This window comes from Corvus kubaryi, unplaced genomic scaffold, assembly GCF_017639235.1.
Source record: "Corvus kubaryi isolate FWS band 111438036 unplaced genomic scaffold, C.kubaryi_AGA036_p1.0 77, whole genome shotgun sequence".
NCBI classification, from domain to species: domain Eukaryota; kingdom Metazoa; phylum Chordata; class Aves; order Passeriformes; family Corvidae; genus Corvus; species Corvus kubaryi.
In genome coordinates, this window is record NW_024582064.1 from 1,080,044 (window position 1) to 1,107,997 (window position 27,954).

Sequence of the window (27,954 nt, forward strand, 5' to 3'; positions counted from 1 at the left end):
GGCTGCAGCCGTGTGGGGCAGGGCGATGGGCGACGTCCCATACCGCGGACCGCGGCCATACTAGCAAAGCCCCCGTCAACGCGCCGAATGCCGCGGGGCGGGGCAGGCCAGAGGCGGCAGGCGATTGGCTGAGGCACCCCGCGCTGGGCGGGCCGGCAGCCGCAGGTCGAGCCACACATTGGCTCTCGCCTCACGCCGGGCACCTCCGATTGGCGCAGCTCGCTGCCCATCTCCTGCGCCAACACACGCTCCGCGGCAGCTACGCTCGGCTATGCCGTGCGCGCGGGCTGGGTCGGGCTGCGCGTGCTGCGCCGTGATTGGCCGGCGCGGCGCGGCACGAGCGGCGGCACCTGCTCCCGCATCCCCGGGAGCGGTGGGGGTGCTGCGCGCGCGTGCGCGCCCGGGGATGTGCCGGGACGACCGGCTGGGCCCGGCTCCGGCTCCGGCTCCCGCTCCCGCTCCCGCCGCCGGTAACCGCCCGCCGCGGGCCGGGCAGCGCCGGGACCGCCGCCGGTAACCAGCGGTAACCGCCCGCCGCGGGCTGGGCAGCGCCGGGACCGCCGGTAACCGCCCGCCGTGGGGGGAGCGGCGTCGCGGTGCTTGGTAACCAGACCTGGGGAAGCGGCGGCCGCCTAGCCTCGCGATACCGGCGGGAGATGCGTGTGGGCCCCGTGTGGCGAAGGGAGGGGGCGGTGGCTGCCCTGCTCCGCCCCCCTCTATTCAGGCCCCGGTGGGCAGTGACGGCCCCGGCGGGCAGTGACGCCCCCGGCTCGGCCGCGCCTCACGGACGGCGAAGGGTCCCGAGGGTGGAATGGGGGGGAATTGGGTGAGGGCGCCGCACGGGAGGATTTGGGGGTCGGCCCCTTACCCGAGGCCGGGTAGGAAGAGCGCGGCCTCGCAGGTGACCGGTGGGGTAACGCCTGCGGCCCTCGTTCTCCCTTCGAGGTATCCAAAAAGGGGGTTCGTGTTGGATACTGACAGAACGCCGGATGGCCGTTTGATCCAAACGTCTGTTTCGTTAATTGGAAATTAACGTGTTATTGGAGGTTTTAATCGAGCTCGCTGTAGCAGCAAAATATCTCGAGGCACCTGCAGGAGCGCAGCATTGCGGCTGGAGTAACTGCTGAATTTCACATTCGGCATCCATTCCAGCACAGGGTGCTTAACATCTCAGGTAAAGGGAGGGAAGTACAGTTTTCACACCCAATAAAGGAAAAATTAAAAGTTGCATAATAATTCTTGCATGCTTTTCATGGAGCAGTTTCAGCTGGATGTTGTCTTATGTCAGGTTGATGCCAATGCAGCAGAATGGGGGAGGAATAAATCAGCTCATGGTTGCAGATGGAAAAAGGGATATGTGAAAAATCCTCCACTTTTTTTGGCCCTGGATGGAATTGATACTTGGCCCTATGAAAAGCCCATGTGTTGGTACTGGATGCAGGAGCTTTGGACTTCGGAGTGAGAAAGGCTGTTAATGGCCGTCTTATGCCCTTTCTGCTTGAGAATCCAAAACTCTGAGAGTTACATGGAAAACGCATGACCATTTTCAAAGTCCAAAGAAAAGTTAGTAATCTAAAGGATCCTGACCTCTTATTTAGTTCTGCAGCAAATGGAATAATGATGCCACTAACTTAATGGCAGGTGTACAATACGCAAAAGGCCATGGTGCGGAGGTCCAGAGGTTGACACATTTGCACTGTGCAATGACAAATCAAGTGTCGCGGGTTCGGTTTGTAACCGGGCAGAAACACCAATTTAGTGTAGTGGTTTGGTCCAAAATACTCATTACTGTTTATCTGCTGTGAGATAAGAATTAGGAGAAATGCAAAGCAGGCACCAAACTTGAAAGAATATAAAGAAGTTTATTAACAGACCTAAAAGAAGAAAAAAAAATCATACCACCTTCAGAACTCTCCTCCTCCCCCCACCTTCCTCCCTTCTCCCACTGACAATGTGAAAAGACAACCTTTAAGATGTTCAGTCTGTTTACCACTTCCATAATAACCTTGTTCAGTCCATTTAGAAAGAGAAGTCTCTTCTTGCTCATGCTATGAAAACATTATCACAACAAGACAGCCGCCCACTTCCAAATATTGTTCAGTCCATTTAGGAAGAGGAGTCTCTCTGCCTGCGTGTGAGTCCTTTCCCCCGACTTGCAGCTTTTCCCGCAACTGCTTTCGAGGGTCCACTCTTGAAGTTTTTTGGGGTACAATTTTAAGGTTGAGCCGTTCAGAAACAAAAACAGAGGCCCTTCTCCTTCCCTGGGAGCAAAGGGTCTTCCTCATCTTCATCGTTAGGACTATCTCTGGGAGCATCTCTAGGAACTGAGGTTTTCTCCTTTCCCATTTGGAGCAAAAGTCCTCATCAGGTTCATCTCTAGGGACTGAGGTTTTCTCCTTTCCTGTTTGGAGCAAAAGTCCTCGTCTGGTCCATCTCTCCCTGTCCAAACTTCTCATGAAATTACAGCTGCGTCAGCATCTGCCTATCTCAGCGCAGGTGCTTTTGCTTACGAGCTGAACACTCCACCCCCCATATCTTCATGGAATTACAATGGGATATTCTTATATATCATAGCTTCACAACAGAATTTCAGCTTTAAGCACCTCCTCTCTCTCTTCCCTAGGGTTTTCAGCTCTTCACAGCAATAAAAAGGGTTAATCTCACCTCGGCCTTGCAGCTTTGCAGCTGGAATGTTGAATTTTTCTTATCGCAGTGGAGAGGGGGGAGAGCCGAGCCGCTCCGGCTGCCCACGGCAAGGCAGTGGGGGGGTTCCATGGCTGGAACAGGTCCATTGACTCCAGGATGGCCGTGGCCCGTCCCGGCCTGGCCCAAGCAGGGCCTGGCCGGGCCCGCTGGCCCCCACTCGGGCCCCGCAGCCACCTGTCCCAGCGCCGGAAACGAGAGAGAGCTTGGAGGGGGAGTTTGTCTATTCTTAAATGTGGATCACAGAGGTGATCACAACTTTAAGTGGCTTAGAGAATTGTCCATATTCAAACTGGCCAGCTGATAGGTTCTATCAGTTCCCAGAGGAAACTGTAAGCACCCCTTAGCAAGGACGTCCCTTCCGGGACTATGCTTGCTAACCTATGACATCAAGTCATTCAGGTGGGAAGGGACACCAGGAGGTCTCTCCTGACCTGCTGCTCACAGCAGGGGCAGCCCTGAGGCTGGTCCAGCTTGCTCAAAGATTTTGTCTGGACTCTCTTGGAAGACCCCAAGGACTGAGACTAGGCAGCCTGTACTGATGCTTACCTGTCCTCTTGGGGAAAAAAATTCTAATATCCAGTCAGAATATGCTTTCAGCTTATGCCGTTGTCTTTCATAAATACTAGTCTGTGTCTCAGAAAAAGCAGCTTGTTACTTTAGGTGCAATATTCTGCTGATGTTGCAGCACTGTTGCTGGTCCCTAGAGCATGCCTTGTATGTCTTAAATGTCTTTCTGATGTGTAGCTGTGCTGTGGTCACCCATGGTAGAAAGTGACTGAGCTATGCAAAATGTATGTTTAAAATTACAGGTCTGAACTTGGATACATTGACAAGACTGCTAGTAAATATGTTTGAGGTTTGTGTAAGAGCCACAGACTCTTTTAATTTGCTTTGTTCTGCTGATGAAGTTTTAACAGTGGGAATCCTTTGGGCTTGTTTTTATTGCCACCTTGAAAATAGAACAAGAAAAGTTTCTCATAGATCTTCATGTATTAATTAGGAAAGTTGAGTAGGTTTTAAAGATAATTAAATGTGTAGTGTGAGTATCTGTTTTGAGACCAGAAACTTGTTGGCTTAGTTGAAAGATTTATTTTATATTCTAAGACTGTAGTGTGGCAGAGTTCACAAATGTAAAAAATGTCTTGGGTTGGCTAAAACCATCTTTGCCTGGCAGTTGAGTGATAACTGTAATTCATCTTGATAGCATATTTCAGCATTTCTGGGATTATTTTAAAAGTGTATCAAAAGGTCAAATGTTGAAATGTGCCTTCTCTTCTTGAAGGAAGAGGTAAGAGATATAATTGAAAGCTGAACGAAATTAGGGAAGTTGTAGGTAGGATCAGGGAGTAGTGAGAACAGTGGGAACAAAGTGAAAGCATCAGAAATTTTGGAAGGGAGCTGTTTGGAAAGGTGAGTACTAGTGTGACTTCTTGGATGCCCTTGTTAGTCTGTGTGTGGAACAAAAGTGAATGGGACTAATTACAGTAAAATTTCAGTTACGTAAGTGAAAAGCATTTTGGATCATACACAAATACACCTGAAATGTACTGGAAGAGAAAGCTGTATCTCTTCATCTGCTTTAGGAGAAGCAGAGACCATCTGCTTGACAAACTAGCTAAAGTGAGGTAGGCAGGCTGTATGCTAAAAATGCAAATCTGATTCCTGGTTATATGACCTATATATATGACACTATACCTAGGAGCTAAGGAGTCCAGAAGGTATTGATATGGAATTCTTTGACTGCTTGTCCTAATACAATGATTAAGGAACAAGAAAACGGGGTTGGTAAAACTGACACTCTTCAGGCAAAGGTGTTCAAAAATACACCATAAGATTAAATGTTCACCTGTGATAAACTCAATTGCTTTAAATCTTCAGGGCAAGATTATTTTAAGTTCTAGAACTGCTAAGGAGGTCTATGAATTAACATTATCTCTAGTTTTTAACTAAAAAAAAAATCAAATACAAAACCCTGGTAAAATTTGCAGATAGCTGTTGAAATAGATCACCTGCAAAAAGAGGGAACCACAGACTTGCCATCTTCAAGCGAGGTTGTAAAGTCCCACATAGAATGGCAGAGATTGTGGACAGTAGTGGGGGAGAAAAAAAGAATGGTAATATGATTAATGTAGTTTTGTGGAAAATAGGTGTTAGTCCCAAAAAAGGAGGCTTTTGATTATTTCCTAGTATTGACATAGTACTAGTGTGCGATACTTCTTTATGATGATCCTGTGTTTTGGCTCTAAATAGAATCAGTGCAGTTAATATAAATTGGTAAGTCTTAAAAGAAATAAAGCCTGATACTGTTAGATCTCTATATGTGTTGCTTGATAAAACTTGCAGGTGTTAAAAAATGAATGATGAAATAATTATTGCTGCAATTATAATGTTTGAATTGCTTAGCAAATTTGATAGAGCCAGGAAAAAAGAGACTCACACTTCCAGTATAAAATAGTATCTGTAATTGCTGGGATATTTAGAGTTGTAGTGTTAAACAATTTAATCTCTAAGGAGTGATGATGTAACTGAGAGGGCGGCTGCTTTCTCAGGTGCAGAAGGCACAGCAGCAGCAGAGCATTTAGTATAACTAGTAGTGGCTACAAGTAATGCAAGGTTTGAAAATGTCTTAAAATAGCAAACTAAATACTGGCATTTGTCTTTATTTAAGCTTACTGTGAATAGAAATTAGTAAGAACCAAATGATAAATACCTGTGCAGAGATGCCTAGAATCTGTCTTCATTCTATTTCCAAATTCAGACAAAAATAATTTCAGAAAGAAGCATTTTTTTGCAAGATCTTTGAGGAAACTTGCATAGGCATTTTTTTGACACAGCACTTCTTCAAACCACTGGATACTCTAACATAAAATTGTATTTGTATGTCTTACAGATATGAAACAAAAATACTGGGCAACAGTCTTTTTCACAGCAGATTAGACTGAGAGGCTGGGGCAGTTGTCTGCTATTGACATTCATACTTACACAGATTAAAGATTTTCAGGTTTCCCTGAAATTAGGAAGGTATTTGCATTTAAGCTTAAACTCTTGCTCTACCTAACTTAAACTTGAAAATTATTGGATAATAATTTTGAAACAGAAAATATTTTCTAAAACCATCTTATACTTTCTTTTGGCACTTACAGCTAAAGTCAATATACACTCTGCACTCATCTAACTGTAGTCATTGGAAGTCAGGGCAAATACAAATGCAATTCTGGTGGTGGATTCTAAATTTATAATTTTATTTTTCCTAATGAAAGGGATGTTACTTATTGCTGCATTGTAGAGACTGATTCAATTCAATTACTTGTTCAGATTGTTTACAAATGAGAAAAATAAAAGCAGTCTTGCTTAGTTCTTAAAAAAGCATATATACTGCAGTCTATACCCTTGCTAGATTTGGCAAGGTAAAGGAACAGGCTACAGGCACTTCCATAGGGAAAACAGGAGGGAAAAGAGAGTCTGAGTCAGGGCTTAATAATAATTAAAAAAAAAAAAAGGCAAATGAAGATAATATTACAGTGGCAACACTTTCTGATAGTTATTTCTCATTATTTTAGTGGGGTTTTTTTTTCTCTTTTAGGTAGAGTCTGGGGTAAAATTGAAAGAGTATTGATAATATCCTTGAAATGATACTTAAAATCTAAAACTTTCAGTTCTTCAGATAACCAGGATGCACTTCCAGTGGGACTGGCTGTGCTTGGGTGTCCTAATAATTAGCTCAGTGACTGCAGGAATAGAAAATGAAGAAAATCTGGATGCAGATGTCGAAGTGGAGAATTTTGACAAGCAGTCCCAAGAAGCTGATGTTGACAGAGAGAAATCTTCTATAGAGGTAAGATTATAGAAGTCTTTAGTTCAAGCTGGTTAAATATGAGATGCATAGTCAAAACTAGAGCAAGTTAATCTGTGTTTGACAACTGAGTGCATGTCAAATACAGCAGTCTAAGGTTTTCAGTAGCTACATGTGACATACAGGGCAAACTTAATGAACTAATGTCTTATGCCCAAGTGTAAAATCTCCTGCCTGTGGTCGATAGTCATGAAAAAGGTTTTACTTCAATCTGAATACAGAACCTTTTGTTGCAAGTCCTAACATGCCACTTCTAGAGAAGTAAATGGTAAGCATCTCGATCTCACTGAGACTTTGACTTTAGACCAGTTTGACTTCATCAGTCACAACTGCCTTTTGGCACTGTCTCTATTACCAGAAAATCTGTATGCTGTTCTTCAAAACAGATGTGGGCAATAGATGGGAAAACAGAAGAATGGAAAACATATATAGAAAGAAACAGGGAGGAAGCCGATTTGGTGAAAATTCAGAAATTTTTTTTGGGTTTTGTTTCACATAAGATGTAACAAAGCTTTAGTTAGGAGCTTTAAACAGAGGAAGCAACTTCTAAAATTCAGAGAAGTGAAGTTGCTCACTGTTGGGGGAATGCACTCAAACTATTGAAATGTGGGTGGAGGAGAAGGGGTTTTATGCTGCTAGGTATTTGGAATGAACAAAATCTGTTGATCTGCCTGGGTGGATTACTTCTGGAGGTATGAGAGTGTATTTCAAATGAAAAATTGTAATTTATGTTGGGACATGTATCTGTACATATCTCTTAGGTTGTGTACCAGACTCCAAAGCCAACGGGGGAAGTGTATTTTACAGAAACCTTTGATGAAGGATTGTCTGGGTAAGCTTATGCCTTAAAATGATAAACTTTTACTTTCAGGAGTTTAACTTACAGTGGCAGGACTTACTTTGTTTTCATTTTTCTGCTAGTATCTTTATAAAAATTAATTTTTACAAGGGTTAGAATTGGGAAGGCTATTAATGCTTGCTCCAAATAGATCATAATGTTAAGCTGGACACTTAACATTCCAGATATGTTACTTTTTTGTGTCTGTTTTAAGGAAGCTTTTAATAAACTCTGAGTTTGTGGACATTAAGAAAAATAATACAAAGATTTAGCCAGTTGGGTTTAACTAGCTGAGAGGTGAAGTGCCATTACATTTCAGTAGCAAGCTCTTTCTTTTCACATGATCTTAGGTATGTGTCAATTCTAAATGTTAAGTGCAAAAGCAGCACCTGTGATGACAGGAAAAATTATTAAATAGAAGAGGTGATAATGGTTGTCAAAAAAACCAAACAAACAAACCACTGAAAACCTTGATTAACAGATGCAAATATTTAATGGCGGTACTTGAATGATACCATTCATCCAAATTTCTAGCTTTTTGAGATCTGTTATAAGATTAGTTTGTCTTCCTACTAAATCTAATGTTCAAAGTTTTAGCTACTATGCTTGGGATTTTTTTAGTCTAGCTATACATAATTTACATAAAACTAAGGCGTATGGGAGACAGGTTTATGGGAAAGTAAGCAGCATGTTGCCTTTCTTCCCTAAAGTGTGGAAAAGAGTACAAATAAATTGACTACGTAAGAATAGAGTAGCTTTTTTGAGAATGGACCTTGAAAATCTTTCACATGACTTGTAGAGATGTTTTATTTCCTCACTGGTCTCTCTCATGGTAGGCCAAGGATCTTGTTTGTTATTTATGCTGTGAAGCTTTCCCAGCATCTCTGTTAACAGTGAACAAATGTGACTACAATTCAAGCAGAAAAGATAAAGTATTCATCCCTGAAACACTCCATGTAGAGGATAGTTCAGAATGAATGAAAACGGTTCTTTCCTGAATAAATGATTAGAATGTATTCTTGTAATTGATACAATGAAGAGTTCAGCAGTGCTGTTGGCTTAAGGTATTCCTGTGCATGGCTCCAGATAGAACCAGTGTATGTCCAGATGAGGGTGGACTGCCCTTTTCATTTTCCTCCTCTCCATATGAGCGCTTTGTGTAGAGACTGTGCATATCTTTTGGTAACCTTAATAATAGGCTGAGTTTGCCTTGCTCACAGAGTCAAGGAGATCTGCTGGATCTCCTGTGTGCAGTACACTTGGAATCTTGTGTTTGTCATTTGGACACTTACCATTCCCTTTTGTCCTCTGCTATGCATGTGTACTGTTACTATCAGATAAAATTAAGATTCCTTTGGCTGAATTCTTTTTCTTTTCTTATCATATTGAAGGTATTATACTTGAAACTTGCTATTTTCTGTGCATTTTTTACATTATATGCATATTACATTCTGCCAAACTCAACTTTTACATAAAACTGAATTTTATTCAGAATTAAATAACTCAGGAATTTAATTACTTTAGACTTATAATTGTATATTCATTGACATTTTTAGGAAATATTTTGAAATGCTGTTATTAGACTACTTTCCTTTAATTTTTCTTTGCAAGTTCTCTGAACTACACACAGTTCCATGATGCTAACTCACAATCAGTATTACAGGTTCACAGTCTAGAAGCAAAAGCTGTTTTTCCTTTGTTAAATAATACAGCTTTGCATAGATAGTTCAATGACTAGTACAATTTTTGTTTTAGGTGGGTGTTGTCTGTAACACTGAAAGAAGACATGGATGATAATGTTGCTAAATATGATGGTAAGCAGTTTTAAAGTTTACCTCCACTACGTAGTTGTGGATGTAATGTTCTGTTGCTTTTTGAGAAATAACTACTCTTTCTTTGAGAAATAACACAGAACTTATCTTTGAATATCTAGATGGCATAGGTCAAAAATGTTAGTTTGTATAATGACTGTTAGCCTGAAACTGAGATCTGAAATGTTGCTCACTGGGTTACTTAGTGTGAAGATAACTTTTTTATGTCATTCCAACAATGTATTGCCATGGATGATACCAGAATACCCTCTGGCATCTGAATATTTAATACTCTTTATTTACAAATATTGTTTCTTTAGAACTGTCTTCTCTGAAATCATGACAGAGATATTTATCACTTCAATTTCAGTTGTTAAACAGGTTTCTAAAGCATCATGTTCCATCTTGCTCCATCTGTCCTACTGATTCATGGATTGGTCTCTTGGTACAGCCTCTGAAACAGGAAAGTTAAAACCGCATGATTTTTTTTTTAAATACTTTTTCAGATTGCCTGTGCTTGAATGTAGTGGTTCTTGTACAGTTTAGTCTTAGAGTAGCCTAAAACAAATTTGGAAAGCAATAATGAAAAAGTTGTACTGATGGTTTAATCATTTGTGCTTGTGATTTCCTAGTCTAGAACTGGCTGCTTAAATGTAATTTTAAACCATTTGGCTATGCGTGATCTGTGGCAATAATTTGCGACCTGAGTTTATTTCATTCAAGAGGGAGTGGGGAGAACAGAAAAAGTTTCTACTGCAACAGAGAAGTATTTGCTACTGTTCTTATGTCAAATGAAATCAATTAATGTTAACAGAAAGTGGTAAGCAAGCATAACTTGCAGAACTTTGGTGTGCAGAACAGAGTAGAACTGATGATTCTAAATTTAGTGGTTACCAGGGTAAAACTGGTAGTTGGGTTACCTAGGTAAAACTAGGAAGTTGCAGAGGAGATATCCACGCAGATGAGATGCTTATGAGAAGTGAAGTCTCTCTGATTACTTGGTTTCATATTAGATAAAAAATTGTCTTTAATGTCAGAAAAGTTGTATTTGCCTGAAATCAGAAAATTCAACATTTAATAAAGTCTGTGATAAAGACACATTTTTGAACTACTTTCCAATTCTTTTTTTCAGTCTTGTTGTTTTGCCTTGCATTTTTGTTTGGTCTTAGTTTCCAAGAAGGAACGCTATTGAAGAGGATGGGATTTTTCTCCTTCCTGTTTATTAGGCTAGAAGAAACTAGGAATTTGTTATTGACTTACATATCTGCCTTTCCTTAACAACTTTGACTAATCACACTTCAGTTGAATAAAAGTAAATCACTGTTGCATTTGCATTTTACAGTTTATGAATCTTCTCGAAAATACATGCTGAGGAACTCCTGATTGTCGCTGTTGAGATGGTCACGACACATACACACACACACCAACTGCTCTGGGAAAAAGCCTTCTTTAATACTCCATAGCCTCTTTTATACAATTTCTTAGCATTCGTGTTACATGTTCATTTACCATTGGCTTACTAACTACAATACAATATTATTGATTGCCTATAACTAGCACACATTCTTGCTACATATCAGCCAGTTTCCCTCCCTTCTGCAGGTGTCCATCCTCCCTCTTTGTTTATGCTTCGCGCTTCTGTTGATGTTACAATTCTCATGGATACAAACTGAATTCTCAAGAGTACACAATGATTGTGCCCAAGTCGAAATCTGTAAGACTTTCAGACTAGCTGTTGGTTCCCACACCTGATGTTTTCCTCCTTTTGACATTGACACAGGCATTCTTCAAGATTACAGTGGATTGTAGAAGTAGGGTGTTTTGTGCTGTATTCTTTCCTGGAAAAAAAGCCAGTGAATCTTGTCCTGTTAATCTGTGAGACAGTGTAACTGCCCTTTTAGAAAAAATCCTGTTTTTTGGATATTGGACACGTGTATTCAACTGTATTTCTCCCAAACTTAGAGAATGTATAAATATAAAATCTTCTATTTTTAAAGCTGTAGGCTTGTTTTGGACTAAATCTGATAATTCTTGGAAAGACTTTGGGGAGGAGGAGGGAACTTCATCTACCTTGTGATTTGATTTGACTCAAGAGATTCTAATTCTATGTAAGCAGAAAAAAAAGTAATGATGCAGGTCTTTAGCTTTACGCAGTGCTTTGTGACTAATGTTTTTTATGTAATGATGGTAGGAGTAAATGCAAAATCTGGAGAAGTATTTTATGTTCCTCTAGCCATTGCAGGATATCACAACGTAAAGATACAGATCTACAGTATTAAAGTTTACTTACGGATGTTTGTAAATTTGAGAACAACATGGAATAACATCATTGACGTCAGATGCCAACATTTCTTCCCTACTGTGGCAACTAGTCTTTATTTGTTGCTAACTCTTTGCTTTCAACAAGGCTGTGATTTCTTTACTTCAGACTGCATTTTTTCAAAGACTTTTGTGTGTGTGTGTTTTAGGGAGATGGGAAGTAGAAGAGCTGAAAGAAAACGCTGTGCCTGGAGACAAAGGATTAGTATTAAAATCAGTGGCAAAGTATCATGCAATATCAGCAATGCTAACAAAAGCATTTTTTTTTGATGATAAACCTTTGATTGTTCAGTAAGTAATCCTTCAGTTTTTTTACTTGATGTTTATTAGTTAAGGTAAAACGTTTTGCTTTCATATAAATGTTTTGACAGTAGTTACTAATACGCAGTCTTAATATATTCATAATTAGAACTGCGGACTAGCAGTTAATTTGTATTTTTCTGATACTTGGAATGTTCTTTTTAACTTTCTCTTTGCCCAGATACGAAGTGAATTTTCAAAAAGGCATTGACTGTGGTGGTGCATATATTAAACTTCTCTCCAGTAGCAATGACTTGAATCTGGTATGTCCTCTTGCTTAATATTTGCTATCAGTTGTTCACTTGAGGAACAGCTTGGTTCTCCATGGGAGATGCCTGATATCCAGGACAGATGACTTTTGTGTATGTTTTGTAGGACTTTCTGTATTAATAGAAGCCATAGGATCTTAACTCATAACTTGTGAAACAATTTTTTTACTGAACAGCACATATGTATTATTGTGTATTCCAAATACAGGAAACATGAATAATTAAAAAGATACTGACATAACTGTAATGCAACATACTCTGAAGGAGAATAGCTATATCTGATATTTTCAGGGTTGTTTGTTGCTGTTACTTAATGCGGAGAGAAAAAGGTACTGATAAAATACTGGATATTAATATCCTGGGGTTTATCTTTATTGGAAAATAAGATTGTTATGAAGAACAGTAACTAGCTCCCTTCCATCTTTTGCTGTAATGTTTGTAGAGGGATAGAGATACTTGGATGTTTTGATTTGTGACAGGCATTCCTACTTAACATAAGGATAAAATCTAAATATATATATATGTATCCATATATATTTTTTTTTCATCTTCCTTGAAGAGACTGAGCGATAGTCCATTCCCTGAGAACAGAGAGGACCCAGCAACTCCAGAGGGCTGTTGAGTTCCTTTCATGATTTACCCTACCACTTTTCATTTACCTTTTAGAAATGGGTAACTATGCTCTATGCCAAGGAAAAGAAGTACCAAAAATGACTTAATAAAATGTCCAGTATAACACATGCTCAGTTTTCTTGCTTCTACAGGAATACTTTTTTGACAAAACACCTTACACTATTATGTTTGGACCAGATAAATGTGGAGAAGATTACAAACTACACTTTATCTTCAGACATAAGAATCCTAAAACTGGAGAATATGATGAAAAACATGCTGAACGTCCTGATGTAGACCTAAAAAAATTCTATTTGGACAAGAAGACACATCTATATACTCTTGGTATTGTTTAATTCTTACAAGTTTAAATTGGAGAGGAGAGATTAAAAATGTGGTTTTGTCTGCTGAAGTTTTGTAATTGAGTCTGCTTGTTTGTAATAGCCTGTTAATTCTGAGTGGTGGTTGCTTAATGATTTGGGTTAAATGGTTTAATGACTGGGCTTAACTGCAGGACATAAAAGTAGCTTTCAGATGCTACTGTTTAGTATTCAATTACAGGAAAAAACATATCAGCCCTGACTAGCCTTTATTTATAAATGCCTTCAGTAATTATTATAATAAAATATTTTTAGTGGGGATGATATTAAAATGTACAACTGCCCAATATTCTTGGAAGGTGTCAGAGTTCAGAGGAATTCAGTTAAATCTGTAGCATGCCACACACCACTCTTTTCCACATGTTAAGAGTTCTCACCAACACCTGCATGTGAAGCAGTGTGCATGAACAGATAGGTCAGCACAGACTCTGAAGTGAATGAATATGGGCTGGTTTTAATTCATGTGACGACTCTTCATGTACCAGTAAACTGTACAGAGAAATGAAAGTTAATTTTTACCCCCTTTTTCTAACTTCTGAGGAAGAATAGCAAACAGAGAAGAATGGGCTGATCTGTGGCATGCTGCAAATCCAGCCAAAATGACTGTACTTACGAACTTCCACTGAATAATAATAGAAGGCATGTTCAAGTGCTGTGCCACGAGAAAACTTAGTGGTTTCTAAAACAGATTGCTGTAGTATGCCACAGCAAACTTTCACTTTTAAATAATGGGAATCTTATAATAAAGGAATGCATGTGTTCCTGTATTTGGGTTGTTTGTTAGAAATTATGAATCGAGGTACTTAAACTTCGATTGCATTTATTCTGTTATAATTGTTCAAATAGACTCCATAGAGCTATGTGATTCCAATGCATTATGTGACTCGTAACAGGAGTTTAAAAATTAGTTCTTTGTATTTTATCTAAAGGTGATATGGGGATTTCATTTTTGCATTTATGGATATATATACTGTTGAAAACTTTCAGGCTGGAAGGCCATTGTTAGATATTATCGAACTGTTACAAGACTGTTACTCTGGTTTTCTTAACCTGTCTTTAGAAAACTGTCATAAAAGTGGAATAGTAATTACTTTCACTTACTAATTTTCATCATGTTGAATGGACAGTTGAATCTGCTATTTAACCAGTGAGCACATTTATAAGTGCTTGTTAGAAATGGATCTGGATACATCTGGATACTGAGTCTGACACTGCTCAGTTCTGTGACCTTGGCTTCTCAGTTACACTTGCTAACATCCAGCAAATTCTCTTCAAATGTTTAAGCATTTGCAGTGTGGCATTTGAGGGAAATGGCTGTTAGAGGTTTGATTCTGAGAGAAAATGCTGCGTCGATCCTTCCACTATGTTACTGGTGCAGTTCTTGTGTTTTCATGCTTTCAAGTGTGAGATTGTAATTTAGTAGCAGAGATGCCTTTTGGGGTAGAGATTCTTTTTTCATTGTCTGTGCTTTTGAAGTAAAACCACAGAATTTTCCAAGTTGCTAGGTTTTTGAAAAATCTCTTAGAATGTGTTTGGATGTGTTTCAGCAATTGAATTTTCTTCGAGTTTCATTTTTGGGGGCCTGATTCAGGTCATAGATCCCCTCAAGGGCAATGTTTGTGTCCAGATCCAGTGCTTGAGTGAGGAGTCTGTCTCCTCTGCTAGTGAGGATCCTGTTTGCTGTTATTTGACTAAGTCTGTGCTCATTCTATAGTTTGGGTTAAATATATTGGTAAAATAAAATGGCTCCCTTATTTCTTTAATATAAATTTCTTCAATTTAGTGCTAAAACCAGATGACACATTTGAAATATTAATCGACCAAACAGTTGTCAGTAAAGGAAATCTTCTTGAGAATATGATTCCTCCAGTAAATCCTTCCAAAGAAATAGAGGATCCTACTGATAAGAAGCCTGATGATTGGGATGAGAGACCAAAAATACCTGATCCAAATGCTGTCAAACCAGATGACTGGTAAGGAGAACATTTTTATTTAAATTTTATTTATTTTTAATTTAAAATTTCTTTTACATACATGTTATTTATTTGAAAGATTTGACTGGTTTTATTTTGGGGTTTGCTAATGACAATTGGAATGCATTTCACTAAAAGCACTGAAATTTGAAAACATAATTGAGGTGGGTATAAGGATCTGGTCATGTTCAAGGAGACAAATAAAAATTGTTATTTGCTGATTTTGTACTCTGCATGGTTGCAATTCATAACTAAGATTGCTACACCTGAATAAGAAGTTTTTTCTACCATAAAGTCTTAATTTACAATGAATTTCTACTTTTGTGTGAACTACTGTTCTTATGGCAACTCGGGAAGAGTAGGGAAAAACTCAGTGGGAAGACCTGACTGACACCTGCCACTTGATATCAGCAATATCTGGTCTAAACAGCACTGTAAAACAATGTAAATATAATAGATATTTATAAGCAGATAATTATATGTCTAATGCTCATGATCAGCGAGTCTAATTCTGTTGTTGTGTTTTTGAAAATCATCCCTTTCGTGCCAGTTGTAGTCCTCTGAACAGAACATTGGTCCAAAGTCAGGCTGCTGTATTTTCTAACCTAAGTCTGTAATTGAAGGGATGAAGATGAACCTGCCAAAATAGAAGATCCTGATGCTGTTAAGCCTGAGGGGTGGCTTGATGATGAACCACAGTATGTTCCAGATCCTAATGCAAGAAAACCAAAGGACTGGTAAGTGCAGGTTGTTAATGTGTCTTGTAGATAAGACTGTTCTGTGGCAGATTATTAGTTGTGGAAGTCAGTCCAAATCTCATTGTCTTTTGAGACTGGAAGTTGGAATGTGTAAGGTATGGCCAAATATTTGTTGGTGTGGGGGACTGCTTCTATAAAAACGTGAATTTGTCCTTGCCTTCTGTTTTCTGAAGATATATAAGCAACACCAGAATATGAAGGACCCCTCTGAAAGAATTTGCTATAGTTTAAGTTGATAATTTGAAATCATAATGTAAGTCTTAAAGGGATCTCTAAGCATCCTGGCTAGAAGTGTTTCAAGCTGTCTGCAGAGGCAGGAATGTAATTGAAGTCAGTCATGCTATGGTAGTTATGCACATGTGACCTTTAAATAAAAAGGTGTAGCACTCCTTAAAAAAAGTTGGGTACTGTTGGGTAAAGTTCTGTGAGCTGCCCAGAGTTCTGAGGTTGTTACAACAATATACATGGACCCTCACTTCAGACTGCCAGTGTTTGACACCTGACTGACCTTAAATCAGTTGTTTGTAATTCTTTTTTCTCTCTAGGGATGAAGAAATGGATGGAGAGTGGGAAGCCCCTCAGATCCCTAATCCAAAGTGTGAGACTGCACCTGGTTGTGGAGAGTGGGTGCATCCCATGAAAAATAACCCAAAATATAAAGGAAAATGGAGAGCACCTATGATAGATAATCCTAACTATCAGGTAATAGCCAAATTGTAGGTTATTGCTAAAAGATACAGAGTTCAGCAGAGCAAGCAAGTCACAGTTGTATATTTATTTAGGTTTTTTTACAGTATATTTATATTTTAGAGTAAGTCTGAATACCCTCACTAATTTGAGATTTTTTTTTGCTTTTCCTTTTTTTTCCTTTAAGTATATTGGGAAACCATAATGCTTCCTATATTAAAACAATTTATCTGTTTAAAGTTGCCTTTTGTACAATTTGCATTGGTACCATTTATTTAATATGGTCTTCGGAATTGTATTCTGAATTACATTGGCGTTTTAAATGTATTTTGAATTAATATTTTTTTTATATTAAAAAATGAAGCCTTTCAGTAAGCAGATCGTCTTACTAGTTCAGTTTTAGAGGAAGCATCAATTTTGGATAATAAATTCTCTTCATCCCCTCCAAATATAAGAAGTAATTGGCTGGATATTAAAGAGAGTTACTTTGTATTAGTTATGGCTGGGGAGTACTTGAATCTGATGTCTCTGAGGGTAAGATCCTAAGCAGGTTTGCAAACACAATTTGGCTCTAATTTGCACAGGTTATCATAAGGCTGAATTTTCCTTCCCTAAAATTTTCTCTAGCACTTCTGGTAAGAGTCAGTTATTACTGTAACCTCTACAGGAAAAAAGAAAAATCACTTAAGAAAAATCACTAAGCCATATAACTGAGACCCATCTGCCAAAATCCTGTAGGCTATTCCAGTTCTGTTTTAGGTAGGTTAAACTACTGCTTGTCTTTTTAAATAAAAGTTCTTATTATTTTAAAATCTCTTTCACAAGTTGTTCTTTTGGTGATCTATAGGTAATGTGATTACATTTGTTTCCATTAACAGGGAATCTGGAGCCCTCGGAAAATACCAAACCCAGACTATTTTGAAGATCTTCACCCATTCAAGATGACCACTGTCAGTGCTATTGGTTTAGAACTCTGGTCTATGACGTCTGATATCTACTTTGATAACTTCATCATATGTTCAGAAAAAGAAGTAGCAGATCGCTGGGCAGCTGATAGCTGGGGCTTGAAAAAATTAGTAGCAAGTGCTAATGAGGTATAACTTTACTATGTTCTTGATAGTAGAAAGTAGTGAGGAAGCTGTGGTGTTGGAATAATTTTCTGTCAGTGCTGACAGAATATTAATTTGTCTGCAATTAATAATTTTGCTGAATAACTCTGATAGGTTTTCTGTCTTGTAGTTTGACTTTTTACCTTTCCCAGATCAATATTTTGTTGAGGTTAAAAGGGTACTGCATTTTACTTAAACACCTAGTGAGAAATTGACTTCCTGTGAAGCCTTCTGCTGTTCACATTGATATTAGAAATTCAGTACCTCACAGCAAGTGAAAGAATGAAGGCTGAGTTACTTACACTCAAAGACTTCCCCTCCTGCCCCCTGCCCTCTATTTTCCCTTGTGGCAATATCCATGATATATATTCTTTAGATGCTTTCCTCCCATGGAGGAAATGGATAGTCTAGTGTTTGTTTCTGTTTAATAATTTTAGGCCTTTGGCTGCTTAGATGCGTGTTATGCAGCTCCAAAAATATTGCATGTATGTTTATAGAGCTGCATCTGTTCTTCTGTTTGTATATATGCATCCACATTTTGTTTGTGTACTGCACTTTGGCGGCCTTCCTCTCTCCTCCCTATGCTGTGGGATGGATCTGCCCTGCCACACAGGATCATGAGCCAGTCTAGTGGCTGCCTGCACTCCTGTTTCTGTCTAACAGTCCTCTATTCCCTTTGATTAAATGCCAACAGCAGGCTGCAGTTGTGGGGGAGAAATGATGGGTTGGTGGCAAATGTGGCCAATTCCTTACACCTGCTGTTTGGCACAGAGTCGCGAGTAGCAACAGCATATCTGCCCATGCAAGCAGGAAAGCTATCTCTTCCCACAGCCTTACCCTTTTCCAAAATGTTTGGGTTTATGTCTGAACCTGTATCCATACCTGTACACACAATGGCAAAAAAATTCCTTTGAGTCCCTTCGTTCTACTGTGCCTCTCAAACTTCCTTAGTTGCTGATTGACACTGAACCGTGCCATAAATCAAATCCCTCCTGATGGGAGAGAATGTTCTAAAAGTCCTTGCAAGGAGTTTCAAAGATAAACTGAGACTTTTCCTGGAGTTTCAATGCTGCTGGATAGTTGTTTATTAAGTCTTATCAGAGGAACAGAGCCACTAGCGTGACCCAGGCATAACACAGAGCACAGAAAGCAGGAGAGAAGTCTAATTATCAAGATTTACATGGCCTTTTAAAGATAATTTAACCAATAGTTACCAAAAATATATATTATTTTCACTTTCCTACTAATTATTCAGTAACACAGGAACTGCAGAATTCTCTATCCAGTCATTCCAAACTACTTTTACTGCAGAACATGGAGTAGTAGAAGAAGGAGAAGAAGGTTTAGAGAACAACAACAATCCTCCATTTTGATATTTTTTACCCTTATCTATTTACTACAAAGAGAAGCCCAAAACCTCTAAATTTTCACCCTGTGACAATCTTACATAGTAGTCTATCACCTAGTTCACACCACTGTATTTTCTAGTTCTTGTCTGACTGTTGGTAATTTTTTCCAAGGTTGGAGGTTAAAACAGTGTTGTTCAGGGGGGTAAGAACCCTTCAAAACAGGCAGAGAAATATTCTCGGCACTCTGGGTTCCTACACTGATGTACCTCTTCCAGAGATGCACCAGGCACTTGCCTAAGTGTCTCTACTGTGTAAGTCAGAGCTGGGCTGGGAGGACAATTTACTCCCTGAATAATTGGCTGTCAAAGGAGAGAAGGTGGTACTACAGGTAGAGCCAGCATTGCTCCTCAGGAACTGCTGCCCTCATGTTCTTGATGCTTTGGGAGCTTTCAGCTGAGTTGGCATAGTGCACAGGAAAAATAGAGTAGCTGGGAAGGGTGTAAAGTATGAGATTGCCAAGACTCCAAATGTGACTTTACAAAGTTGAGTTGTGGCCAGTCTGGTATGTTTGGAGTTCTACATCTGTTCCTTCTTACTCAACACCTGCCATTTATTTGCAATTTGTAGAGTTGCTGCTTTACTAATATTGAAATGCAATATTGTTGTAGTCATTAAAATGCAAAGGTAAAGAAGGGTTTTGCACAACCTAAATGTATACAGTACACTTCATGAACTTATTTAAGTGTTGAGAGGGAAGTAAAAGCAATTCTTTTAAATATTTTTTTTTAAATACAGCCTGGTATGTTTAGTCAATTGGTGACTGCTGCAGAAGAACATCCATGGCTCTGGGTTCTTTACATCTTGACTCTAGCTCTCCCTGTTGGTCTAAGTGTGTTGTTCTGCTGGCCAGGAAAGGTTAGTGAAATTTACTGTATTTTTATTTGGTTTTATTCTTAATACTTTATTTGGAAATTCTTGAGCATCTGTGCAACAATTTGTACTTTCAATGTGCCATTGGTATTACTTAGCTTACAGTGCCTGTTTAATTCTTAATTGGAATTGAAATATAAATAGATTTTTAATTTGTTGTAGAAATCAGATGAGTATATTGACTTCAAAAAAACTGATGCATCTAAGCAAATTACAAAGGAAGAACTAAAAGAAGAGACAGAGGAGTTTGAAGATGATGAACTAGAAGAGGAAAAAGAAAATGAAGATACTGGTGAAGATGGTAAGATAAGTGTGTCAGCTTGCAGTTTGGTTAAAGACACGAATAGAACTAGTTCATGGATTGCATTGCCAGTAATTGCAACCTGTTATCTTAGACTATGTGAAATGTGCTTTGCTCTGAGCCTTTTTTCCTCTTTGATAACTTCCAGTGAGTGGCATCCATGGCTAATAGCTCTGATGAATACAAGCAGAAAGTAAGGCTCTACTCAGTATTTCTTCACTTTCAAGAAATGAGCATGCTTCCAACACTATTTTTTATGTTTGTAGACAGTGATACATATTTTATCCCTTCTAAATATTTCCTATATTGAGCACATTTTAATTATTCAGATATTAGTACCTGAAGCAGTCAAAGTCACTTTATTGTCTTTAAAATGTGTCTGGAATAGCTTTAAGTCTCTAACATAAATCTGCTTATGCCTCTCTGGGAGGGTTATACTATTCTGTTGGTCACTGATTTCAGTTATTCTTCTTAAAGCCTGACAATACAGTAGGCTTGAAATACTGAAATCTGCAGCTTCCTTTTATGTTGCTTTTTAGCAACCTGTTGCATGCCTGCAGACGTGTGTCCTACTGCCCAGGGGAGAAATTAATGACCCAGTAGGTTGAGCTGTACTTCAGCATCCAAGGATAAAATCATCCCATGTTACTGTATCAAAAAGTACTGAGTACTACTCAGCTTATAGCTTTGAGGTGCTGTTAGCATTTTCAACTGTGTCTGTATAATGAATAAAAACCAAAGCACCTAACTTACAGTGCACTATCTTGACTTTCATGAGGAAGTTTTTAGCTTCAGAACTCTGCAAGATTCTGCCTCTTATTTCGCTCTTCCATGGTGAGAACAAAGAAAGTGACAAGGGACTGGCATGGATAATTAGAGACATGGCAGACATTCATGTTTTGCTGGGGTTTTTGTCTTGGTTCTGACATCACTTTGTATTACTGACTGAAACTTGGTGGGTTTTGTCTGTCTTCGCACCATGTTCCATGAGTGTTGATGACTTCTGTCTGTATGACTTAAAAGTTTACTCAGCATCAGCAGTTCCCATGCCAGTACTGACAGTATTAAGTACATTTTTGGCACAGTGCTTGCCACACCAAACTTCGTCTGTCTGCCTTGCTATTGGAGAGCCTTAACCAAGGCACTTAATTACTCTGGTTATGCTACATATATTCTTTACTTCAGCTTAAATTGTAGGTATGTGATTTCAGCATTGTATCTTCCTATGTTTTCCTTTTGATCTTACTCTACTCTACCTCTTCTTTGCTCCTGAATTGCAGACTCTGTTTCATTCTACCCAGTCTTGATGCAGATCACAGATAGTTTGTACCTAATATGCTGCTGTTGCAAGGCTGCCATTCCTCAATTCCGATATTCTTCTGTTAAGTCAGTCAGTTAATTTAGTTAAGTACAACACATCACTTAATAAATAATACACTAAAGTGTGTGTTTCAATGTTAGAAATAAGGTCCAGGAAACTGCAGAGGAACACTGTTCAGCTCTTACAACTTTCTTAAATTGTGCTTGGAATGGCTGTTTGTGATGTTGTAAAGGTAAGTTCTATTTTAGACCTTTACTTTTAGTTACTAAACAGAGCAGAGAGTAAAACTAACCTAGCTAGCTTTTGTATGACTATTCCAGGGTTTTCCAATTAATTCTAGGCTTCAGAGGGAAGGATTACATTTTGCTGTCATATGACTTCATGCTTTCTAGCTTTAAGAAGAATTGCCTAGCTTCCGTTAGCTTCGTGCCACCTTTTACACTTGCAGGTTGAAACCTTCTTTTCTTCTATTGCTCTTTTGCCTCTTCATATCTGAAAGCATCAGAGAATTTGTCTTCTGCCTCCTTTTCCTGATTCTTTTTGCTACAGAGAGAAGAGAAATGGAGGAGACAAAAAGAGAGCTTATAAAGGATACAAAGAAGATGGGAAGGGAGGCTCCTGTTTCAGGTACTGGGAAAGGGAAGCAATTTGGGCCAGGACTCACAAGCGGGTCTCTCCTGTTTTCTTCCCTCTGCTTCCTTGTTGATTGTAGAACTTCAAGCTGGTGGATGCCAGCTTCCATCAGGTGCAGATGCAAGTTTCCTCTGAGATTTCTCCCTATGGTATCTGTAGTCATAAATATTTTCCACTAGTACCTTTTTCTCCTTATGATTTTTATGGTTCTTTCATAGTCATTATCTCCTCCTTTGTTTTTTTGGAGTTGAAGGCAATGGGAGTTTGAGCTGTGGAATACTGAATGACTTGAGATCTGCATTGTATCATGGGACCATTTAAAAAAGAAAGAAAAAGGAAGTGTGGCACAATAGCAAATTTTAGAAACACTTGGAGATTTCTTTGACACCAGTGACAATGAGTTGCTGGCAGAGTACTTCTTGAAGGGCATTGTCCCTGGGATTTATGGTTTTATTTAGTTCTATGTTAATTTTTGTGGCATTGTCTAATTGTCTGCGTTGTCTCCTTGCTTTCCTTGACCTCTAGAAAGATATTGCAAGAAGTAAAAGAATGTTACCACAAAATGGAATTTCAGGGGCACAGTCTGAACCTTATTTATCAAGTTCTACATTTATTTATATGAAATAATGCTTAAATTACTATTTGATTAAATTTAAAATAATAATTTTAAGTAGTATAGTTGTCCACTTCTGAGTTTTACAGCTTCTGATGTCTGAAGTATTTTTGTTTGGGGCTTTTTCCCCTCTATGGAAAAAGGTACTTACAGGAGGAGCTGGATTTACATCATTTATCATTTCCAATCTCTTCATTAGAATAGGAGCAAAGGCTTTGTGAATTTCTGCCAAGCTCTTCTATTAAGAGCATATTTTTAGGACAGAGATCTTTGTCTACATCTTTCTTAAACCATGATCTTCATTATTTGGTCATATATTTCCTTTTGATAATAGAGACATATTGTAGACATGTACCAGGTATATTGACAGATGGCAAAACTAACTTAGTTCATACCAATTAGCGAAGCTCTGTTTGGCTCAATTTATAGCTATACTGCAGCCAAAATTCTTGGTAGTTCTACAGAAGTCTCAAATATTTTAATAAATGAGGTATTTCTAGATTTTCATCACCAAGAATCAGGAGAGTCTCATGTTACATATGACTACATTCTAAATTTGTATGGATACTTTTGTTTCAGTTTAGCTGAGATATAACAGTAAGAATTTGGGTGTGGGTACAGTTTTGTGGTATTTGTTTTTGGTTTTTTCCTGGTTTTTTCATACCTAAGTGGTGCTTATGAGATGTAGGTGTGACCTGACAAGGACAGAATTGAGCACTAATTCACTGCTGTTTTTAAATAAGCCACTGGCAGACTGTTAAGTTTTAAAATGCTAATGTATATCCTTTTGTCAGATTTAAGATTCCTTGTTTACTCTTGATAGAAAGTATTGCAAAGGGTACTGGTAGTGCAGTAGTAGTGCAAGCTGGACATTCTTGGAGTGAGTTAAGGGGAGTACATTCTTTTCTGACTACTTTCTGCATTGCAAAAATGCACAAGAAGGGGGGGAAGAAAAGAGCTGCTTATCCCTCAGTCAAAACAGTATGCCAGAAAAATTCTCTGTTGAAAAGGGGAGTACCCTTAGGATGTAGGTGTCTCCCATGCTGGATAACTGGTAACTGCAATATTGTACTTCCCCATCTAAGTCAGAATTTAGTCAGAGTTGGGATGCCTGAGTTGTCCTGTTTTGGACTGTGCTCTCAAAACTGTCCAATACAATAACTAGTTTTAAAGTAAAGTAAATCGAGTCCTTTAAGTCAGTAACAAGTCTGAAGACAGTATGGGCTATTATGAGAAGAGGCAAAGTTGGAGCTGTTGAAATTGGTTATTAAATCTGACAGTTACCACTTGCTACTAATTAATGAGAATTCTATTCTCTGTATCACAGAGATGTTTTTATGGGTTATTCTAAACAAGCAGTTCATTCTAGGACTGAAATTGGCTTATTTTCCTTACTAATATGTCTGGATATAGTGTATTTGTAATATAGTTCTGTTTACGAAGTAAAATCAACTTCTTCTGCAGAAGATGAAGGTGAAGGTGGTGAAGATATTTATGATGATGAAGAAGAAAATGAAGTTCCAGATGAGGAAGAAAATGAAATTGCAGATGGAAGTCAGGAAGGTGATAGGTTAAATAAATCTGATTCAGAAGATGAGGTAAGTTTGCATTTTTCCCTACTTTCTCCTCGCCATTGTCTGACATCATACTTCTAATTAAGCCCAGTTACCTAAAACAAGTGTTTTTCTTCTGTTGAGCCATAAAACAAATCCTGAGGTAGAAATATGTTTTCCTTTGACACCTCAAATACTCTGCATAAATACAGGTATTAGTATAGAAGTGTTCAGGCAGCTCCCTAAACATGGAATGTTTTTACAGAAGTATAGTTTTTAACAGACTGTTAAATTAATTTTAAGTCTTGAAAATTTGGATGCTGCAGCAGATTGGTCAGTTTTCACTGTGCTTCTTAATTGATAGAACATGTGCTTCCAACTGAATAGCCTTTTCCTGAGACCTAGAAAAACCGTAAGTTTTCCAGTTACGTTTTGGGTTTTTTTATTCCAAAATAAGGTTTTAAGCAAAATGACAATACTGTTTTTGAACACAGCATCTGCAGTTTCATTTTTCTTGTGCAGATTAATCTAGTCATCCAGATATTCTACAAAATGTTTCTCATAAACTATCATTGTAGATGGAATTCGTGCTTTTCTTGTTTGTCAACTGCTCATTATTCTTTCATTTAGAAACTGGTGTGTCTGAAGCACTTTAGATCCACCCATTGGTCATCTTGTGCTTGTCACTCCCTAAAGGAGTCACTTTCCAGGTTAAGGGTGTTGTTTAATGTAACGTTAACTCCTTTTCACGTAAAACTTTCTAGGAAACTACCTTGCATGAGATTGCATTGTTTCAGCACTAAAATTTTTTATTAATTACCCCTTATTCTATACTTTTTCTTGTTCCTTTAAGAAGTTTTCTTTTCCTTGTACATTCACCCAGTGTCTGCTGAACCCTGCTAAGAGTCACATGATTCCTTTTGAAAATAATAGCAAGCTCTGAATGTGTCTGTGGCATTACACAGTGTCACAGTGATGCCATGGCTTGCTTTTCTCTGAGTATTTTCAGCATATAGGTGTTTCTGTTGTGAATTGGCTGGAACACATCATGTACCCCATGTCCTCACTCAGACTGGGCCACATTCTGTGAGTTGTTCCTTCTAAAAGAGGTGCCCTGCTATTAGGTGATGCAGGAAAGTGAGGAAGCAATGCATGGTCTGCGAATGGATTTCTTGTTGGAAAGGCTTTTCCTGTGCCTCCATAAGCCCATTGCTTTTAAACTGGGAACAACGCATTTGATTTAAGGACAGTTTGCTCTATTTGTAGCTCTCCAAAGGGAACAGTTAAAATGTTTTAAATGTGTCTTACTTCAGAAGTGGAAATTAAAATTAGCAAAAGGTGCACTTTAAGGAAGTTTCTAAATTAATTTAAAAGTCACCACTTTTAAACCAGCAAAGACATGGGCAAAACCAAATTTTTGACATCAGTTTAGACATAGTATCCTCTTCCTTCTGAATATAGAAATGAAAAGTCTTCTACCCATTTTATTAATCATTAGATCAGTAGTGTGGAAAAAAATGTCCTATCACTTAAGTGCTGCATTTAGTGATAAAATGACTGGGGGGTTCAGGAGGAGGAATAATGTAGCATGCCAGTTTCAATAATTAAAATAGGTTTACAATGCTAATGCTGAATTTATTTTTTTTCCAGAATAAAGAAGCTGATGAAGGAATGGGAGATAATCCACTGAAATCAGTGCGCAAAAGAAGAGTACGAAAGGACTGAGTTACTTCCAGCTGGTGTTTTCAGATCTAGAGACAGTGACAGTAACTTTTGGTGTGCCACTTCAGTGGACCTGGCAAATTCCTGAGCTTTGAAGGGAAAAGGGGGGGCTCACTGCTTTTTAGCCTCCTATTTTAATTCTCTGACCTCTTTAACCATCCCAAACTTCCTTAATTCCCTTTTTTTAAGGATAAACACTATCTGTGAAGAATTAGCTCGTATTTCAAATTCAAAATAAATGGGAAATTACAAGTTGACAAACTGATTTTTAGGTGAAGATTCTTAAGATTTGAAGTTTCTTAGAAATTAGTATTAGTTGGAGATAAACTTATTCTAAGTATTTTTTTAAATGAATACATTATAATACTTTTGTAGCTCTAGCACAAAATCAGCTGTTTACAGTTTTCAGCTAAAAGAGGATGGTAGTATAGATGTAGCATCTATAACAGTTCACATTGCTATGAGAAAAGCTATTTTTTTCTGTGCAGAGCTATATGCAATAATTGTTTTTGTATGATGATTTTGTGCTAGCAACAATTTTTATTGTAAATTATTTATTTTAGTTGATCTTGTTACATGGGTGGTCACCTGTTCACTTTAGGCATTGGTTACAATAATTTATTTTCAAGATATATTTCAAAATAGAATACAAGTGGTAATTGATGTGACTTGTTTTACTTTTGAATGCAGATATCAAATCTGCAGAAGTGATACACAGATGACTTTTTCAAACTTTTACACTTCTCATGTTCCAAACCAGAGTGGTATAACCTGTTTATAGAATACTTGCTAAGTGTATATTGTCACCTAAAAATATTTATTAATTCTTGCTTAATATGAAATTTATTAATATAGATAAGAATTTTTGATGGTTTTAAGTTTTTTACGATGTGAGTAACTTGAGCATTCGCATAATGTAGTTTAAATAAACTGCATATTGTAAAGAACCTTTGTTTTGTTAAAGTTCAACTGTATATTAAACAATAAAATTTCAGTCACCAGAAACCTCTTGCTGCTTGGCAGCTGCCTGTAGTGGTAGTAATAGAATGTGTAAATGCTAGCAAAAGTAGTCATACATTACAAACAAGTAGAAATACATTAATTCATAAGGAATCGAACAGATTTTCTTGTGCCTGTCAAAAAATTTGTCTGCTTTAAAAAGAAGTATTTTCACAGCAGATTCCATGAAAGTGTCTTAAGAAATGAATGCTTAAACCTAATGAAGAAGCCAATGTCCTCAAGTGCTTCAAGTGTTTGAAAGTTAATTATATTTTACTTTTACTCGGTGTGAATTACATGGAAATGTCTCGTATGTTTTGTTTAATTTGGGGCTTTTTGTGTCTTTTTTTAAGTTAACTGCAAGTTCCCACCTCTTTATTTAAGGTCTCCATGCAAAGGTAAGAAATGAAGGCTCCAGATTACTCTTCAGCAATAGATGGAAGCTGTTACCAGTGTGGTATCCTGCTAGTAACAGTTACTGTGAGCTGTCACAGAGCATTTCAGCTCATCTTTTAAATTAATTATGTCTGAGCCTGATAAAAGTCGTTTGGAATTGTTACAGCATTTGGATGTTGTTCTGGGGGTCTGGTTTGTTTGTTTGCTTAGGGGTTTTGGAGGTTTTTTTTTTTCTCTGATACGATATAGTTACTCTAGTTACTATAGTTTCTTTGATGTGATTTAGTTACCCCATGGGATTGGTCACCCCATGGGGGATGCTCATCTTCCCTTAGTATTTTGAACTTAAAAGTTCCCCTAAAGTATTGATTGACACCCCATCAACTTTGATCACCTAGAACCTAGAGATAGTATACATCCTGAGTAAGCATATCAGCTTACTCAGATCGAGATTTATGCTGGTAATTAGAGGAGAAATACCAGAGATGTTGGGGATTTGAGACTCTAGATGTAGAAAGCCAG

The 27,954-nt window shown here is 38.2% G+C and overlaps 1 protein-coding gene and 1 long non-coding RNA gene across 13 annotated transcripts; one reads left to right on the forward strand and one right to left on the reverse strand.

Annotated features, from left to right (window-relative positions):
• The first annotated feature begins 256 nt into the window (after positions 1–256).
• Positions 257–27,042, forward strand: CLGN (calmegin). 12 transcript variants are annotated; one of them, XM_042051963.1, is made up of 17 exons: positions 549–563; positions 3,516–3,562; positions 6,363–6,541; positions 7,321–7,391; positions 9,153–9,211; positions 11,677–11,818; positions 12,009–12,090; positions 12,861–13,053; positions 14,872–15,061; positions 15,685–15,798; positions 16,365–16,521; positions 17,385–17,600; positions 19,760–19,879; positions 20,057–20,195; positions 22,066–22,143; positions 24,227–24,360; positions 24,946–26,015. In XM_042051963.1, exons 3-17 carry the CDS (start codon positions 6,380–6,382, stop codon positions 25,129–25,131), a joined length of 2,043 nt encoding a protein of 680 aa, XP_041907897.1. In that variant the 5' UTR covers positions 549–563; positions 3,516–3,562; positions 6,363–6,379; the 3' UTR covers positions 25,132–26,015. The 12 variants fall into 12 exon arrangements, 11 of the variants coding, with proteins under 11 accessions (XP_041907889.1, XP_041907890.1, XP_041907886.1 ...); XR_006020344.1 differs by lacking the exons at positions 549–563; positions 3,516–3,562; positions 24,946–26,015 and adding exons at positions 257–470; positions 21,657–21,748 and having other exon boundaries at positions 24,227–24,299; XM_042051955.1 differs by lacking the exons at positions 549–563; positions 3,516–3,562 and adding an exon at positions 257–470 and having other exon boundaries at positions 25,966–27,042.
• LOC121676045 lies at positions 21,913–24,227 on the reverse strand. The gene is made up of 2 exons (XR_006020345.1): positions 22,181–24,227; positions 21,913–22,059 (listed from the first exon to the last, which is right to left on the reverse strand). It is a non-coding gene; the product is annotated as an uncharacterized LOC121676045 (long non-coding RNA).
• Positions 27,043–27,954: the final 912 nt, after the last annotated feature.

What these genes read in the sequence shown, in the direction of transcription:
- CLGN (XM_042051952.1), top strand. Translation starts at nt 272, where the DNA reads ATGCCGTGCGCGCGGGCTGGGTCGGGCTGCGCGTGCTGCGCCGTGATT. An exon ending in GCTGTCAAACCAGATGACTG is followed by an intron (nt 15,062 to 15,684) that starts GTAAGGAGAACA and finishes CTGTAATTGAAG; the next exon opens with GGATGAAGATGAACCTGCCA. An exon ending in TAGATAATCCTAACTATCAG is followed by an intron (nt 16,522 to 17,384) that starts GTAATAGCCAAA and finishes TTCCATTAACAG; the next exon opens with GGAATCTGGAGCCCTCGGAA.